Here is a 16,147-nt window from a genome sequence, read left to right on the forward strand (position 1 = left end):
CAAGGCAGTCGCCTCCCTTTCTTCGGGACTTCTCTGACTTCTTCTAACAGACTCTGGACTTCATCGCCTGCCTTCGTCCCTCAGCAGACAACACAGTTATACTAATGCCTTCAAACAATTCCTGTGGATAATTGTTTTGGATCAAAGACTCCAATTCCATTCTGGTATCCATCCTTAGACCAAAAGCCAGGCAGAGTGGTATCACTGTTCTGGGTCTATAACCCTTTTTTTTTTAACTTTGTTATCCCTTTAATGTTTTAAACTTTATGTTTCCTAGTCTCTATTGGTATAGTTTAGTTACTGTGTGATTATGACTTGTATTTATTTTATGTATCTCTAGGGTAATTCAGACAACTTTAGATATTTTAGCTTTCTTTAATACGCTTCTCTTGAGCTTTAGCTTTCTCTTTGTTTTAGTATTTTTCTTACTTAGTCTTGTTGTTATGTCCAGTCTGTCAGAGTTTTGTCTCTATGTTCTGTGTACAGCGTCCCCATGTTTGGTTCCCTTCGCGCTCTGTGTCTCTCATGCTGTCTGTCTCTGGGTCGTGGTATTTGCTTCCAGTGTCAGCTTTGTGTTTTGAGTCTGGGTATCTTTCTGTGTTTATTGTGTTTCCTGTCTTATTTTGATAGTCTTTGTCTCATGTGCTTTGTGTTTAGTTTTGCTTCTCCTGTCTCGTTGTATCTAATTCATTCCAGCTGTGTTCCCCTGCTGTCTCCAGTCTGCTCATCACCTGTCTGTGTAGTTAATGGTCGTGTCCAAATTCATGGGCTGCATTTGTAGACCGATTACGTCACAGCAACGCGCCGAAGGCTGTCCAAATTCGTAGACTCCTCCGAATACAGCCGACAAATGCGTCCTCCTTTTCCCTTTGAAGGATGGGTCGGGTGGGTCCTTCATGGCCTACCATATCCCAGAATTCATAGCGCGGACCAGCCAAACTCCAGTTTCCAACAATGGCGGTAGCTACTAAGTTTTAAAATTACTCTTACTAATCTTTCTGGGTCACAAAATAAACTTTTAACATATTTTCAGGTGAGAAAGTAGCTGTGTAAACATCAAATATCTGCTCGGTTTATCAAGATATCGCATATTTGCCAAAGTGCTTCGATGTTTTCGGAGACATCTGCTACCCACCAGCTCGACAGCTAGCCGGGAGCTCGAGGGTCACTGAAGCCGCCGAGAACGGCACAACTCCCGGCACATCATTTTCAGATCACCGCGGAGTTTCGCTACTCAGGTTAAACGTGATATATAAGTCACTTAGACAACCTACACCTTTTTTCAGTGTTTTATTTGTTCGTGAGTAAATCGGTTTGGGTGAGATTAAAGTTATTAGATTAGATTAGATAAAACAAAACTTTATTAATCCCCCGGGTGGGTTCCTCCGGGATTTTCACACAGCTGAATAAACGTCAAGCAGAAAACTGATTAAACAGAAGTGTGAGACGGTCGAGGATTTACGCCAGTGTCCTGTTATATTTTAGATAGCACGGAGCAGACGGCCGAGTTTATTAAACTCCACCGAGACAGCGGTGACGCTAATCTGAAGGCTAGACCGTCCAATTTCCCCAGTCATTTACTTCCAGCCTACCCGACCTTCTGAGGACCCGGCCCACGTAGACGGCGAAGGCCAGGTCCTCAGGAGGATGCAGCCTATGAATTTGGACATGACCATTGTGTGAGTTCCTTTTTGTCTCTCACCGGAACGTCAGCTGACCTCCCTTCGTGTCTTTCCCAGGTTCTATTGTTCTAGTTCCTATAGTGTTTTCCTACTCTTGTTTTTTGCAAATGTCAGTCTTACAGTAATTCCCTTTTGCTTTTTGTTTGTATTTTGAATAGTTATTAATCAGCATTAATAAACAATTCGCCTTTTGTTAAGATCCCATCTCTACATGTGCATTTGGGTCCTGTTTTGCTAAACACAATCTGCGCCCCACAGATCCTGACAACTGGACCTAACTAAGAGTGAGCTGGCCCTCCGGTGTGATGTCTATTCCAACCTGTCCACCTGGAGCACCAACTGGCCTTGATATAGTTCCCGCACATATCCCTGACATCCTCTGACACTGGCCTCTCATCTCTTGAGTCGTCACTGGGGTATCAGTTGCCTTTGTTACCTTCTGTTAAGGGTGAGTGCACTGTCCCATTTGTTCAGCACCACTTATGCTGGTGTCGCGAGCTCTGGAAATCTGCTCAGGCCACCTTGCTGGGCACCGTGGAGCAGAATAAGCAGCTAGCTGGTCAATGCTGAACCAAGGAACCTCACTACCAGCCAGGTCAGAAAGTTTGGAAGAGGGCTGTGATATTTAGTGCAGCAGTCCCCAACCTTTTTTGCACCACAGACGGTTTAATGTCAGACAATATTTTCATGGACCGGCCTTTCAGGTGTGGCGGATAAATACAGCAAAATAAAATGATACGATCAAATGCGCCAACAACATTGAGAGTAAGATCCTCCTCTCTGCCACTTTATGCTCTCTAGTCGCTATGGTAACGTGTAAATATTTCTTTCAAAATAAGACACACAACTACAACACGGGAAAAGACCCAGGGAAACCGAGTTAACGATAAAAATCCTGAAAACCCTAAATATCACACCCGAGCCTCAACTCTTGCGGCCTGGTACCAAACGACTCACGGACTGGTACCGGTCCGTGGGCCAGGGGTTGAGGACCACTGATTTGGTGGACTGCTTATCAAAATATCAGAAGATTGTTAAAGCTGCAAATTCTGCATTTCTGTCCAGTGTAATTTCTGCCCCAGAAACACAAAATACAATAATGACAGAGCTGGAGCCGGTAACAAAGTCAGTCGGATGACTGGAAAAGAACATGGCACAGTAGAGCACACAGCACTGAGGGCAAGAGGAAACCTGAGGTACAAATACACATAAGCTAATGACTACCTTAGTAGCCTTCACGAGAAACTAAAAATAAAAACTAAAACTCTCAAGAATAAAATCCACAAAGAGCCACAAAACACATAAGACTTATAAATGCAGAGAAAATTCAACTAAAACCACTAAACAAACTGCAACTAAATACTAACTAGAACGAGGACAAATACTGAGACACAAATGCTGGGTCAATGACCCGAGGACGCTGTCATGGTTATTTTTTTTCTTTCTCATACCCAAGATCTGAAGGAGGCTGGCTAGTATCAGCTTTGGGGTCCAAGAGGAAACGCTTTTGGCTCAGTCTGGCATCCGTATCAGAGACAGACAGGTCCAGCACAGGATAGCCCATCTGTTTGGTCCATGTATCCATGACTTCTGCAATCGGCAACCCACTCACCTGGATGCAGAGAGGGTAAATTAGCTATGTGCTAAGGAAAATGTAAATACTTTTCAAATACACTTTAATGCTCTTAGATTAAGATATTTGTAATAAATCAATATTAATGTCTTTGTATTAAGTAAATATCCGAGGTTGGGATGCTGGTAGTTTGGCTCAGGTTAAAACTACTCTCAGCCGCCAGTGGTAATCCTCAGCCTTCTGGTAGATGCAGCTGGTAGAAGGTATGGCATAATTTTGAAATCCTACGTCACGTCATTCTCAAGTTATTGCATTCACGAGACATTCAGAAAACCTGACCTTTGATCTTGACCTTGAGGTTGAGGTCTATGAGAATTGAGCTCGTTTGTGATCTTTAGTAGATGCACCTAACATTATCAGTTTCAAAATCATGTGTCTCTTACTTCTTGAATTATCACGTTAACAAGAGATTCAGAAAACTTGACACAGCGTTGCTCCTCCCGAGGAAAGCGGCGCCCACGCCGCCGTCATATGGACAATTCTGAGCAACTTGTGGTGGTGAGTCGAAATGACAACATTTCCCACACTCCTGAGCCAATAAACAGAAAGGACTATAATCTCACCTCAGACACCTTCGGGATCTCTTTTCTCGATGATGATTTGGATTGGGAGGCCAGTTTTGGTTTAGCTCCTCACGGTAATGACAATATACATTCCTCTGAGATTTTTAGTCCTAATACTGTTCATCGTGGTGGAAATAAGCTAAAACCCACTTTTGCCAAGTCTGTTTTTTCTAAACCTGGCCACGTAAAGTCTGAGACTGTGAAAACTGTTAAATCAAAGACTGTTGAGACTGTTAGACGTGGTGGTGGTAGGACGCTAACAAACATTTTAGATGAGTCTGTGTGCCCCTCTGTTGGTCTTCCTTGGTCTCTTGTGTTCTGGGGGCCTCTGGATGTCTGGATCTCCTCCATACCTGCTTCATGCCCTGGAGGACGGGGCTGTGGCCCCCCCACACCCTCTAGCAGATCATTACATGAAGGAACCTTTTAAAAACAAGCGCGTCCATGCTCAGGTGATTGATATATGTATTTTTTTGTCTGCTTATTTTGTTGGTTTTTGTTTTTTTGCCCTTTATCCTCGTCCCTCTTCTCCACTGTTTTTCCCCCTCTTCCTTTCTCCCTTTTCTTTTCCTCATTCAAGTCTGTCCCGCATCTAGCAAGTGAAAATAAAAAATAAATAAAATAAACAATAAAAGGTGAATCAAACAGACCATTACGGCAAGGCTGGGATGGTCCATTTGGTAAAGTAAATCCGTTGGGCATCTTTCTTCGCCTCTATACAATAATTCTTATGGCAAAAGAACCAAACGGGACAGGCAGAAAAAAAAAAAAAGACTGTGTTTGCTGAGCCTGCTCCTTCGCCCTGTTGTGTTCCTGCTCGGGCCCAGCATTCCCCTGCACCTGTTTCAGTGCTTCAGGTGAGGGAGGCTGAGGTCCAGCTGGTCTCTGCTCCGGTGTCCAGGCCGGCTGAGGCTCTGCCTGTCGCTGCACTCGTACTAGCTCCTCGGGTGGGGACAGCAGCGGCCCAGCCGTTGACGGTGCCTGTGAGGATGACCGGGAACCAGTTAGCTCCACCACCCGTACCTGCACCTGTTTCTGACCTCGCACCACCCTCTGCGGCGCCACCCTCTACGGCGCCACCCTCTGCAGCTCCCACGCCGTCGCCAGCAGCACCACCCTTTATGGCTCCCACGCCATCACCGGCAGCACCACCCTCGTCTGGTCCAGCCTCCGAGTCTTCACCCTCGTCTGGTCCAGCCTCCGTGTCTTCAGCTTCTGCGTCGCCTGGTCCTGCCTCACTCCGTCTAGCTTCGTCTGTGCCTGAGGTCTCCATGCCGTCTGGTCCTGCTCGTCCTGTCCAGCCTGCTCGTCCTGCACGTCCTGTCTGGCCTGCTCATCGTGCACGTCCTGTCCGGCCACTTTCCAGGCCGATGACTGGACGTCATTGCCGTCATGGATGGCCCCCTGAACTAAGTCGCCGCCAGTGCCCCCCGCCCGGCCAGCCTCCTGACCTGCTCCGTCGCCGCCGGTGCCTCCCGCCTGCCCGGCCCCTGAACTGTTTTCTGGGCTCATGGGCCATCAGCCTCCGGGTCGCCCCCCTGAACTGCCCGGGTTTGGACTATTGTGCCGTCAGCCTCCGGGCCGGCCCGCTGAACTTTGGGTGAACTGTTTTTCCTGGCCGCCTGCGCCTGTCGTGAGCCTGTTTTTGTTCTGTTGCTTTCCAGGCTCCAGTGTTTGCAACTTTTTTTGTTTCTGGCTCCTTGTGTTTGGTTTGTTTCGAGCCCTCCATCCTGTTTTATTTTGAAGGTCCTTGCCTGAGGTTATTGTATCTGGTTTCGCTTCCCCTTGTCTCATTGGGCCTGATTTGCTACAGCTGTGTTTCCCTCCTGTTACCCATTCCCTGATTGCTCCCTCTGTGTATTTAAGCCCTGTGTTTCTCTGTGTCCGTGTCGTGATCTACTGTTTATCTAGCTGTGTGTTCTGTCAGTCTTCCGGTGTAAGTTTATTTTGATATGTCCAGTTATTTTACATTTGAGTTTAGCTTTAAAGCTGTTTTGAGTTCAAGTTTTGCCTCAGAGTGTCTGCACCTTGGGTCCTATTCCTGCCTGCACACAGCCGGTCATAACAGTTTTAACAGTCTAGCAGCTCGATGTTTTTAGGGATTTCAGTTGCTTGAAGAAATTTCCTGAAGTGTTGATATGATTAAGAAAATAACCCTAAATATTTCCTTTTTCTTTTAGCAATTGTGTATTTTTCTTAGTCTTAACACTAGCACAGACTGAAGGGCAAGTCCAAACATACACTGGCAAGAGATGCCCAGAAGTCGCTCGTTTTGGCATTCTTGAAATAGAAGTCTTTCAAATATTTCTGTTGAATGAGAAAAAGACTTGATTACTCAGCTGCTGGGAGATTTGAAATTATAATTAATGTTAATCAAAAGAGCAACATCAATTTTTTAAATACTAAAAGAGCTGTGAGTCTATGACTTACTCGACAACCATCTCTGAACTCGTCTCTGCCCATCCAGTCCTCCAGCATCCTGAGAATAGATGCTCCCTGGAAAAAAGTTGAACAATTTTCATTACAAGGTAAATGGGCCGTGTTAAATCCTCCCAATTCTTTTGATCTTTGGGCTGAAGGAAGAACAATACTCGGTGTATAAATGCTCACTCAACAATCCTTTATTCCATACAATTCAACACTTTAAGAGCACAAACCATCCGGATGGGGAGACAGCAAATCTCAAAAGGGTGGAGCGTTACTCAAACCTTTATAGCCTCTGTTGACCCCTACCTAGTCGTAAAAGCCTAAAGATACATACCCTCTAACTCTCAGTGAGCCTGAGTTATGACCTTGGCTCCCTGTTTATCTGCTTCCAACGAGGGGGTGAAGCTCCTGTGGAATGTGCTCTCTGCACACAGTATTCTCTTCTTAACTCAGCAGTATGAAATGTCATGGAACAGTAAAGCAATATAGGTTAATTAAAACCTATCTAATGAGTCTAATGATTTTCACATTCTTTTGTCATTCAGAAGCATAATGCAAACTAGAACTACGGCTACATACTAATTATACTCTCTATAATAAGAAGTATGGTGTGGCTTACAGCAGTATAATAATTCACGCATTTCGATTATAGGCATAGGATAACATGATAAAATAATCTCACAATTGATATCCATAGAGCAATTTTAATGTATTGTTGACAACTCACAGGACTTTTATAGTGCAATCTACATCCACCCATTCAAATATAATATCCAGTATTTATTCTGTTCATCTTAAGTGCTTAATCTGTCACACACAGTCACGAGTGATATATGTTGGATCTTGTTTGCATGTAGTGTAACAGTATGGTTAACTTTTATTGTCTGAGTGCTTACAGAGAGATCTCATACCTTGCTGTATGAGATGGCATCAAACACAGAGGTGATTTCAGCTGGGGTTGATACATCTACAATGATCGGATGAGAGGACAGCAGAGCGTCATCCACCATGACAGGAAGCACATCACTGATGATCATGATGTCTCGCTGTAAGACCACAGCAACACAGGTACTGAGAACTTCCAGGTGACTGGCAGTAATAGCTCGGTGGATCTTTAATGTGCCTTTAAAGGAGAACTCACCATGCCCCAGGTTGGTTCTGCTAATTCCACTCCGATGTACTCAAAGAAGCTGGCAAAGCCCTCATTGAGCCACAGGTCATCCCACCAATCCATAGTTACAATATTTCCAAACCACTGAAAAAAATACAACTGACATGAGTTTCAAGAGTCCACACAAAATAAGAAATTACAAAAGCACACAAAACAAATACGGAAATAGGAAAAACGAATTTCCATTTTCTTTTTTCCTATTTCTGCTGTGTTTTGTGTGCTTTTGCAGCGTTTTTCTTATTGCTGGTGTTTTCTTAAGTCGCAGTTTGTTTGGCCTCTCGGGGCCACCGTAAACTCTCTCTACATTGTTATAAGTGTGCCACAAAACCAACCAATCACAGACTAGGATGCAAAAATTCTGATTGGCTGTTACGGCTACAGCTGTAGCTAAATCCAGTGGAGTGGTTTGGTTTAAACTGTGGTGGACCACTGGAGGGCTCCACTTCCCCAGTGGACAGGAAATGGTTGCTGTGTTTTGGAGCGCAAAGTATTCAGTTGTGTGGTGATAGTGAATAAACCAGGAGTGATAATTGAGAGATCTCGTGTCGTCTGTGTTTATCTCCACAAAACTCGATTAAAACCAACAATGGTCTTAAAAAATAATATATTTCAAAATAAAATAATTAAACATACTAACTGCAGTAGCAGTAGGAATGCAGTAGCTAGCGAGTTGATTGGAGACCGTAACAGCCAATCAGAATTTTTGCATCCAAGTCTGTGATTGGTTGTTTTTGTGGCACACTTATGACGGTGTACAGAGAGTTGAGCGTGCAGGGAGCAGAGATGCTGAGAGCAGGTCTGCAGATGTCTGTGAGCACACAGAGCAAATGCCAACAACTGAGCGAGAGGGGCTGTTACTGTGTGTGTATATGGATGATAGCAAACACTGAAATACATTTCTTGTTCGCAGAAATGAATTTTGTTCGCTCAAATTAAATTTTTCTTCACTCAAAATAATTTTCTCCTCAAAATGCAACATTTGCCCTTGCATTTTTTTAACGTGTGCTCAGAATAGAGGCACAAAAATAACACCATATAAACCTAATGCAAACCGGTGAATAAAAAGTAGTGCACAGTTGTCTTCAGTATTCCAACACAGCAGTGCACTACCCTGTAAAAGCTTTATTGCTCAAAACATGTAAGAAGAGGGTTTTGTAAACATCAACTTAACTGCAATTTTAAATGAAAAACTCATCCATTCCTGTCAAATATCTGATATGTTGCAATGAATCATGTACATCATGCAAAAGGTTGAAGAACATATAAAGAATTTTTCAATTATACCTCTGGATTCTCAAATGAGTCTTTGCGCTTGCAACTGCTGAATTGTGACATACTGTAGAGGCCTGAACTAACCAAAGACCAAGTCACAATCAATGTAAACAAGTACAAATGGTCAACAGACTGGCACTTTTGTACTTTACTTAAGTTCTTTATACTACATGCCTCATTCAGCCATTCATAAAAACACTTTTTTCTATCCTTTATATTTAACATTTCCGTTCTGATGAATGCATCGGAAAGCAACTTAGGGTTCCTTATCTTGCCCAAGGATCAGATTGAAGCAGCCAGTCTGAACAACCTTTCAATTAGCAGATGAGCTGCTCTACCTCTACCCCGACGCTTACAGAAACTGGTATTCCCAGTTTTCTCTCATCCAAGAAAACTTGGTTCAAACAAGAGTGGCTCCATGATGGAGCTACTGTTTTATGCTTGTTCCTCTTAGCTGCATAAAATTTAAATTAGGATGAATGACTAGTGATGTTTAATACTGATGTTATAGAACTCGACCAAAAACACCCAAACTCTATCAAAACAGTCTAAAAATTCAAACAATGTTTGCCATAGAAGAAGAAAAAGACACATGATCCGCTCTGTTATTAACCATAAGATGAAATCCCCGCTGAGCGGGCTGAGCTTGCCCTACAGAGCTTCACTATGTTAGTTTATGACCCAAATTAATGTTGGACTCTGTCATTTTCTCTGGTCCCCTTCATTCTTTTCTAAGAGTGAGATTCTAGTCACACATTCTCCTTAATTTCTTGCTCAGTAAAACTGACTTGAATTAAACTGAATTGTATCATACAGTTGGCATTTCAGTGGTACGTAATTCATTCTAAAATGTTTCTTTTAGTCACTACATTCAAGCACAAAATATAAAGTATGCAATTTAGCAAAGTGGAAGAAAACATTTTCAGGAAAAATGTTTAATCAAAATATATCAAAACATTACCTGGTGAACCAGTTCATGTGCGATGACACTGGCAACTCGCTGCTTGTTGTAAGAGGATGACTGGTTTTCATCATAAAGCAAGTTGGTTTCCCTGTAGGTGATAAGACCCCAGTTCTCCATGGCACCAGTACCAAAGTCAGGAATGGCTATCTTATCTGGATCCAAACAGCAGAGAGGTACAAATCACCACACACACACATACATGATTACCTCCGATGACCACTGGGACCACTGTTACCTTCACCTTCCATATCTTCTCCAGCTTCTCGTGTTCCTCTTTCCTGATGTTTCTGTCATCACTACATCTATCTAGGGGCAGGGATAGCTCAGTAGGTAGAGTGGTGGCCCTGTGATCGAAAGGTTGGGGGTTTGAATCCACTGAACGGCTACCCTGCGGTACCCAATGGCTGCCCACTGCTTCACTGAGTGCATGGGTTAAATGCAGAGAGGAATTTCCCCACAGGGATCAATAAAGTATAAAGTAAGTATATCACTACGGCCGTCTTCTTCTGTTTGTCTACCACCACTATATCCGGTTGGTTAGCCACCACCATTTTGTCCGTCTGTATCTGGAAGTCCCACAGGATCTTAGCTCGGTCATTCTCCACCACCCTTGGGGGCATCTCCCATTTTGACCTCGGGACTTCCAGGTTATACTCGGCACAGATGTTCCTGTACATACTTTTTTGCTCCTCCCCTTTGTGAGTGTGGACGCTTCATCTCTTTGCTCTTGAATGCTTTGCTTCTTATATTGATTTTTATTGATTTTTATGCTGATTTTTTCCCTTTTTTCCGTGTGAGCTTACCTGCGATAACTTCTGGACACTTGTAGATCATTAGGACTAGAGTGTTCTTAACAGAAACAGCAACATTTTATGGTTACCTTATCCTCAGCGCTCCGTGTGTCTGTGGCCTAGACACAGCTGAAGCCTGATTACAGCGTCTGGGCACCGAGCAGCCTCAATAGCCTGGAAAGGTGCTAACCGCTAGGCTAACTAGGAACAAGATGCCTTCCCTCTCCACAGATGACTACCACAGCCTCCTGCAGAAGATTGCAGTACTGGAGACAAAAATTCATCGCTTAGAAGTAAACGTGGAGGTAAATGGACTGTGTGGAAATGAAACAACCTTGCCTTTGATTCAAAACAATGGCGATGAGCAAGCTAGTACACAGCTAAGGAGCACAGATAACATGACCAAGAAAGTAGACTCTGTGCATTATTATAAATCCTCAAGTGATAATCCCCCCTTAGACTGTCTTGGTGCAAAACCAAGACATAAATCATGTCTCCTGGAAGGGGGAGGACGTATCACAGGCAGGGCACAGCGAGCTGAAATCTCTGAAACCGACTGGCCTTCACTTCCTACGAGACAGGAAACAGGACTGGACAACCGTGAATAGGAAGGTTAACAACAAACCTCCAAAACAACTGAATGTGAAACTGCAGAACAGATTTGCTCCACTATCAAAGGACCCTGGATCTATATCGGACAACCATCCATCTAAAAGCAGCGAAATAAGGTCTGAAAATCTGTTGAAAAGTGAAAGGCCACAGGGAAAGCTAAAGGCTAGGCCTGAAACTCTGATTGTGGGTGACTCTGCTGTAAAGGATGTACAAAGGATGTGCGGTAAGAACACTAAAGTCCTCTGCTTTCCTAACGATATGGTCAACAACCTGAAGGAGAGAATTCTTCAAATTGCAGATGAATATCCAACTGTGACAAACATTGTTCTGCATACAGGGTCAAACGATTTGTCCAAACAACAGTCGGAGGTTCTGAAACGGGACTTTACTGGATTACTAAATACTGTAAACTCTCTGAATGCAGCTGTATTCATCAGTGGACCTGTACCGCCGGTCAGAGGAGGAGACGAGAGATTCAGCAGGTTGTTTACACTGAATAAATGGCTTATATCAGCATGTGCTGACCACTCAGTGCACTTTATCGACAACTTTAATATTTTTTGGGAACGCAGGCATCTGTTCAAAGCAAATGGATTTAATTTTAACAAGTCAGGGGTGAAACTGTTCACCTCCAACTTGTTTTATTCCATACGTCATCCATCTGTGCTTGGTGCCAAGGCTGAGATAAACGAGGAGTTATCTCATAAAGAGGAACAAACAGTACTCCAAGAACAGACAAAGCCCAGCAGAAACCTTGAGGAGGAGCTCCATTTGCCCCCACCCGGGAAGAGCCTCAGAAAGGAGAGACATCCATGGCATCTGAGGAAGAGCCTCAGAAAGGAGAGACATCTAAGGCAAGAAGAGGGGTCCCTATTTGCCTCCAACTCTCTCAACAACACCAACGACCAGGACCAGGGACCACGACCTTCCCCAGTCCCCCAAACCCCTGACAGGCCATCACCCTCCTCCCCCTCCCTTTCTCCCTCCTCCCCACACCTGAAATTCACTGAGGAGATGATGGAGCGGGTCAATGCTGGGCTCAGATCTACCCCCCGTCCCAATCCCTTTTTGTCCCCCATAAACCCCCCACCAGAGCGGCCAAAGGTTCGCCATCGAGCCCCACCCTCAACAGAGCAATCGAAGTCACATTGCCCAGCCTCGCCCCCCTTAGTTCCTCTTCATGCCCTGTCTCCGCAGTCTGATGCGTGATGTGTGAAGGGTCCGGGCTGTGAGGATTATGGCAGTGATGACTTTTCCCAGGAGAAGCTGGGACCCTGTTTACTAGAAGGTTTTAAAATTTCTGTACTTTTAGGTGACAGGAGACATGTGGCCTGGTCAAAACACAGAGAGCTGCACTCTAAAAGATCTTTAAACATAGTAAACATACCTTGTGTGCCACAGACTGCTCCCAAACACGAGGGGACAAGTAATGCCTCTAAAACACTTAAGTTGGCTTTATTAAACATTAGATCTCTAGCTGGGAAAACATTTTTAATTAATGATTTAATCACTGAGCACAGCCTTGATTTTATGTTTTTAACTGAAACTTGGTTGGACCAAAGTAACAGTGGAGCTGTTCTCATCGAGACGACCCCTCCTAACTACAGTTTTATCAGTGAGGTCAGGGCGAGCAGGAGAGGAGGAGGGGTTGCTGTCTTATTTAATGAATCATTTCAATGTAAGCAGCTATCTCCTGGAAGTTTTCAGTCTTTTGAATATGTGGCTTTACAGCTGAAGGCCCCATCCAAAGTTGTGTTTCTTAATGTTTACAGGCCTCCTAAATACTGCACAGACTTTTTTAATGACCTCAGTGAACTGCTGTCTGTGATCTTTGTTGATTTTGACTGTGTAATTATTGTTGGGGATTTTAACATCCATGTGGACAACCCTCAGGACAAAGGGACTAAAGACCTGAGTAACACTCTGGGCAACTTTGGGCTGACTCAGCATGTAACAGAGGCCACACATAATAGAGGACACACTCTTGACCTACTGATCTCCAAAGGCCTGAGCATTTCAAAGGTTACTGTGTCTGATGTGGGCTTATCTGATCATTAATGTGTTTTCTTTGAAAGTAAAATCTCAGCCCACACAAATATATCAACAGCAGTGATCACAAAACGGTGTATAACTGAACACAGTAGTGAGATCTTTAACCAGGTCTTCCCATTAACACCTGACCTGTCCAAAGGTTCAGTCAATGAGCTCGTCAATAGCTTCAATGCTAACATGTTAAATGTAATGGATACTATTGCCCCCATTAAGGTGAAGGTTATCTCTGGAAGGAAAAAGTCTCCATGGAGAAACTCCACACTGGTGAAAAATGAAAAAAGAGAGTGTAGGAAAGCTGAGCGCAGATGGAGAAAAACAAACCTCCAGGTTCATTATGACATTTATAAAGAGAAACTTCACAATTATAATTTACAACTGAGGAGTGCAAGAAGGTCCTACTTCTCTGACATCATCACTAAAAACAGCCATAATGCTCGGGTCTTATTTTCTACAGTTGACAGGCTAACAAACCCTCCTGTGTCAGTGGCAGCTGAACTTCATTCGACCATGGCCTGCAATGACTTTGCCAAATTCTTCACTGAAAAAATCCAAAAAATTAGACAAGCAATTGGTACATCAACAGCAGATCCAGGATATGTACTGTGTCCACCAAAAAACTGTTTAAACACCATGAAACAGTTTCAACCTATTAACAGCAAAGACCTGGAGGACATCTTAGGTCAACTGAACTCCTCCTCCTGCTGTTTAGATGTCCTGCCAACAAGTTTTTTCAAAAAGGTCTCAAAGACTTTAGAGTCAGACCTGTTACAGATCGTCAACTTTTCTTTATTATCAGGTGTGTTTCCAGAATCACTAAAAACTGCTGTAATCAAACCTATACTGAAAAAGGACAATCTTGACAAGACACAAATGAACAACTACAGGCCGATCTCAAATCTCCCGTTTTTAAGTAAGATCATTGAAAAAGCAGTTTCTCAACAGCTCAGTTACTTCTTAAAACAGAATAATTGCTACGATGCCTTCCAGTCAGGTTTTAGACAGAACCACAGCACTGAAACCGCTCTGACCAAAGTGTTTAATGACATGTGTCTGAATACAGACAGTGGAAAAACGTCAGTCCTAGTTTTACTGGATCTCAGTGCAGCATTTGATACAGTTGACCACAACATATTACTCAAACGACTGGAGAACTGGACAGGTCTTTCAGGAACTGTACTAAACTGGTTCAAAACATACGTAGAAAACAGGAAATACTTTGTATCAATAGGTAACTTCACATCTGAGCAGACAAGTATCACATGTGGAGTTCCCCAAGGTTCCATCTTGGGACCCCTTCTGTTTAACATCTACATGCTCCCACTGGCACAGATTATAAACAACAACAAAATAAACTATCACAGCTATGCAGATGACACACAAATATATATCACAATGTCACCAGGAGACCGAGGCCCTGTGCATGCTCTTGGTAAATGCATTGAGGAAATCAATGACTGGTTGTGCCACAATTTTCTCCAGCTAAACAAAAACAAAACTGAGGTAATAGTCTTTGGCGCCAAAGAAAAACGATTACAGGTCACCAGAGAACGTCAATCTATACATCTAAAAACCACAAACCAGGCGAGAAATTTGGGTGTAGTGATGGATGCAGACCTAAACTTAGAAAAACACATTAAGACAATAACAAAGTCAGCTTACTATCACCTCAAGAATATATCAAGGATAAAAGATCTGATGTCTCAACAGGACCTGGAAAAACTAGTCCATGCATTCATCTTTAGTAGGCTTGATTACTGTAACAGCATCTTTACAGGTCTACCTAAAAAATCAGTCAGACAACTACAGCTCATTCAGAACTCTGCTGCTCGAGTCCTCACTAAGACCAAAACAGTGGACCACATCAGTCCAGCTCTGAGGTCTTTACACTGGCTGCCTGTCCGTCAGAGGATAGACTTTAAAGTTCTGATGCTGGTCTATAAAGCTCTGAATGGTTTAGGACCAAAATACATCAGTGACCTCCTGACCCAGTATGAACCTTCCAGATCCCTCAGGTCATCTGGATCCGGTCTTTTATCAGTTCCCAGAGTCAGAACCAGACACGGAGAAGCTGCATTCAGCTTTTATGCTCCTTATATCTGGAACAAACTCCCAGAAAGCCTCAGATCAGCTGAAACACTCAGTTTATTTAAATCCAGGTTGAAGACTCACCTGTTCTCAGCTGCATTTGAATAAAGCACCAAATCCACACTTTAAGCTTAAATTTCAAAACTTACATTTAACTACTGATTTTATCTACTGTTCTGATTTTATCTGTTTTGATTTTATATACTGTTGTTTGTTTGTTTGTTAATTAGTTAGTTAGTTTATTTGCTTGTTTTATTCAATTTTAAATCATGCTTTTTATTTGTTCTTGTTTCTAATGTCTCTGTAAAGCACTTTGAATCACCTTGTTGTTGAATTGTGCTATACAAATAAACTTGCCTTGCCTTGCCTTGCCTTACACTATGCCGGCCACTTGGTTATGGCGTTCCATGTATGCCCTGCCTGCTAGCATCTTGCACCCTGCTGTGATGTGCTGGATTGTCTCTGGGGCATCGTTACACAGCCTGCACCTGGGGTCTTGCCTGCTGTGATAAACCCCAGCCTATCACAGCAGGATCTGTGCTCAGAGCTTGTTCCTGTGCTGCCATGATTAGTGCCTCGGTGCTGTCTTTCAGTCCAGCTTTGTCCAGCCACTGGTAGGCTTTCTGGATGTCAGCCACTTCCTCTATCTGCCTTCCATGATGGTTCCTCCTCTTCCTCCTCTTATTTGGGTTTCTGCTGCCTGAGTACAGCCTCGGGTGCTGGACTTGGGGTGAAACCCTCCATGCATGGTCAGGAGCTTCCTGGTCTTGATGTCAGTGGCTTCCGTCTCCTTCTTTGGCCAGCTTATTATCCCAGCAGGGAATCCGATCATGGGCGTGATAGCTTACTGAACGGTAGATCTGGGCTATCAATACCTACGCCCTGCCTGTGTTCA

The 16,147-nt window shown here is 43.6% G+C and overlaps 1 protein-coding gene across 1 annotated transcript in view; it reads right to left on the reverse strand.

Moving 5' to 3' along the window:
• enpep (glutamyl aminopeptidase) overlaps nucleotides 1–16,147 on the reverse strand; it is a 45,521-nt gene that overhangs the window by 14,910 nt on the left and 14,464 nt on the right. The window contains exons 5-10 of the mRNA XM_082515729.1: nucleotides 9,710–9,864; nucleotides 7,447–7,560; nucleotides 7,217–7,351; nucleotides 6,309–6,374; nucleotides 6,120–6,185; nucleotides 3,134–3,294 (exon numbers count right to left, since the gene is read on the reverse strand). Coding sequence (XP_082371855.1) covers nucleotides 3,134–3,294; nucleotides 6,120–6,185; nucleotides 6,309–6,374; nucleotides 7,217–7,351; nucleotides 7,447–7,560; nucleotides 9,710–9,864 — 697 coding nt within the window. The remainder of the gene's footprint in view (nucleotides 1–3,133; nucleotides 3,295–6,119; nucleotides 6,186–6,308; nucleotides 6,375–7,216; nucleotides 7,352–7,446; nucleotides 7,561–9,709; nucleotides 9,865–16,147) is intronic.

Source organism: Aulonocara stuartgranti (assembly GCF_965226115.1).
Source record: "Aulonocara stuartgranti genome assembly, chromosome: 19".
NCBI lineage: Eukaryota > Metazoa > Chordata > Actinopteri > Cichliformes > Cichlidae > Aulonocara > Aulonocara stuartgranti.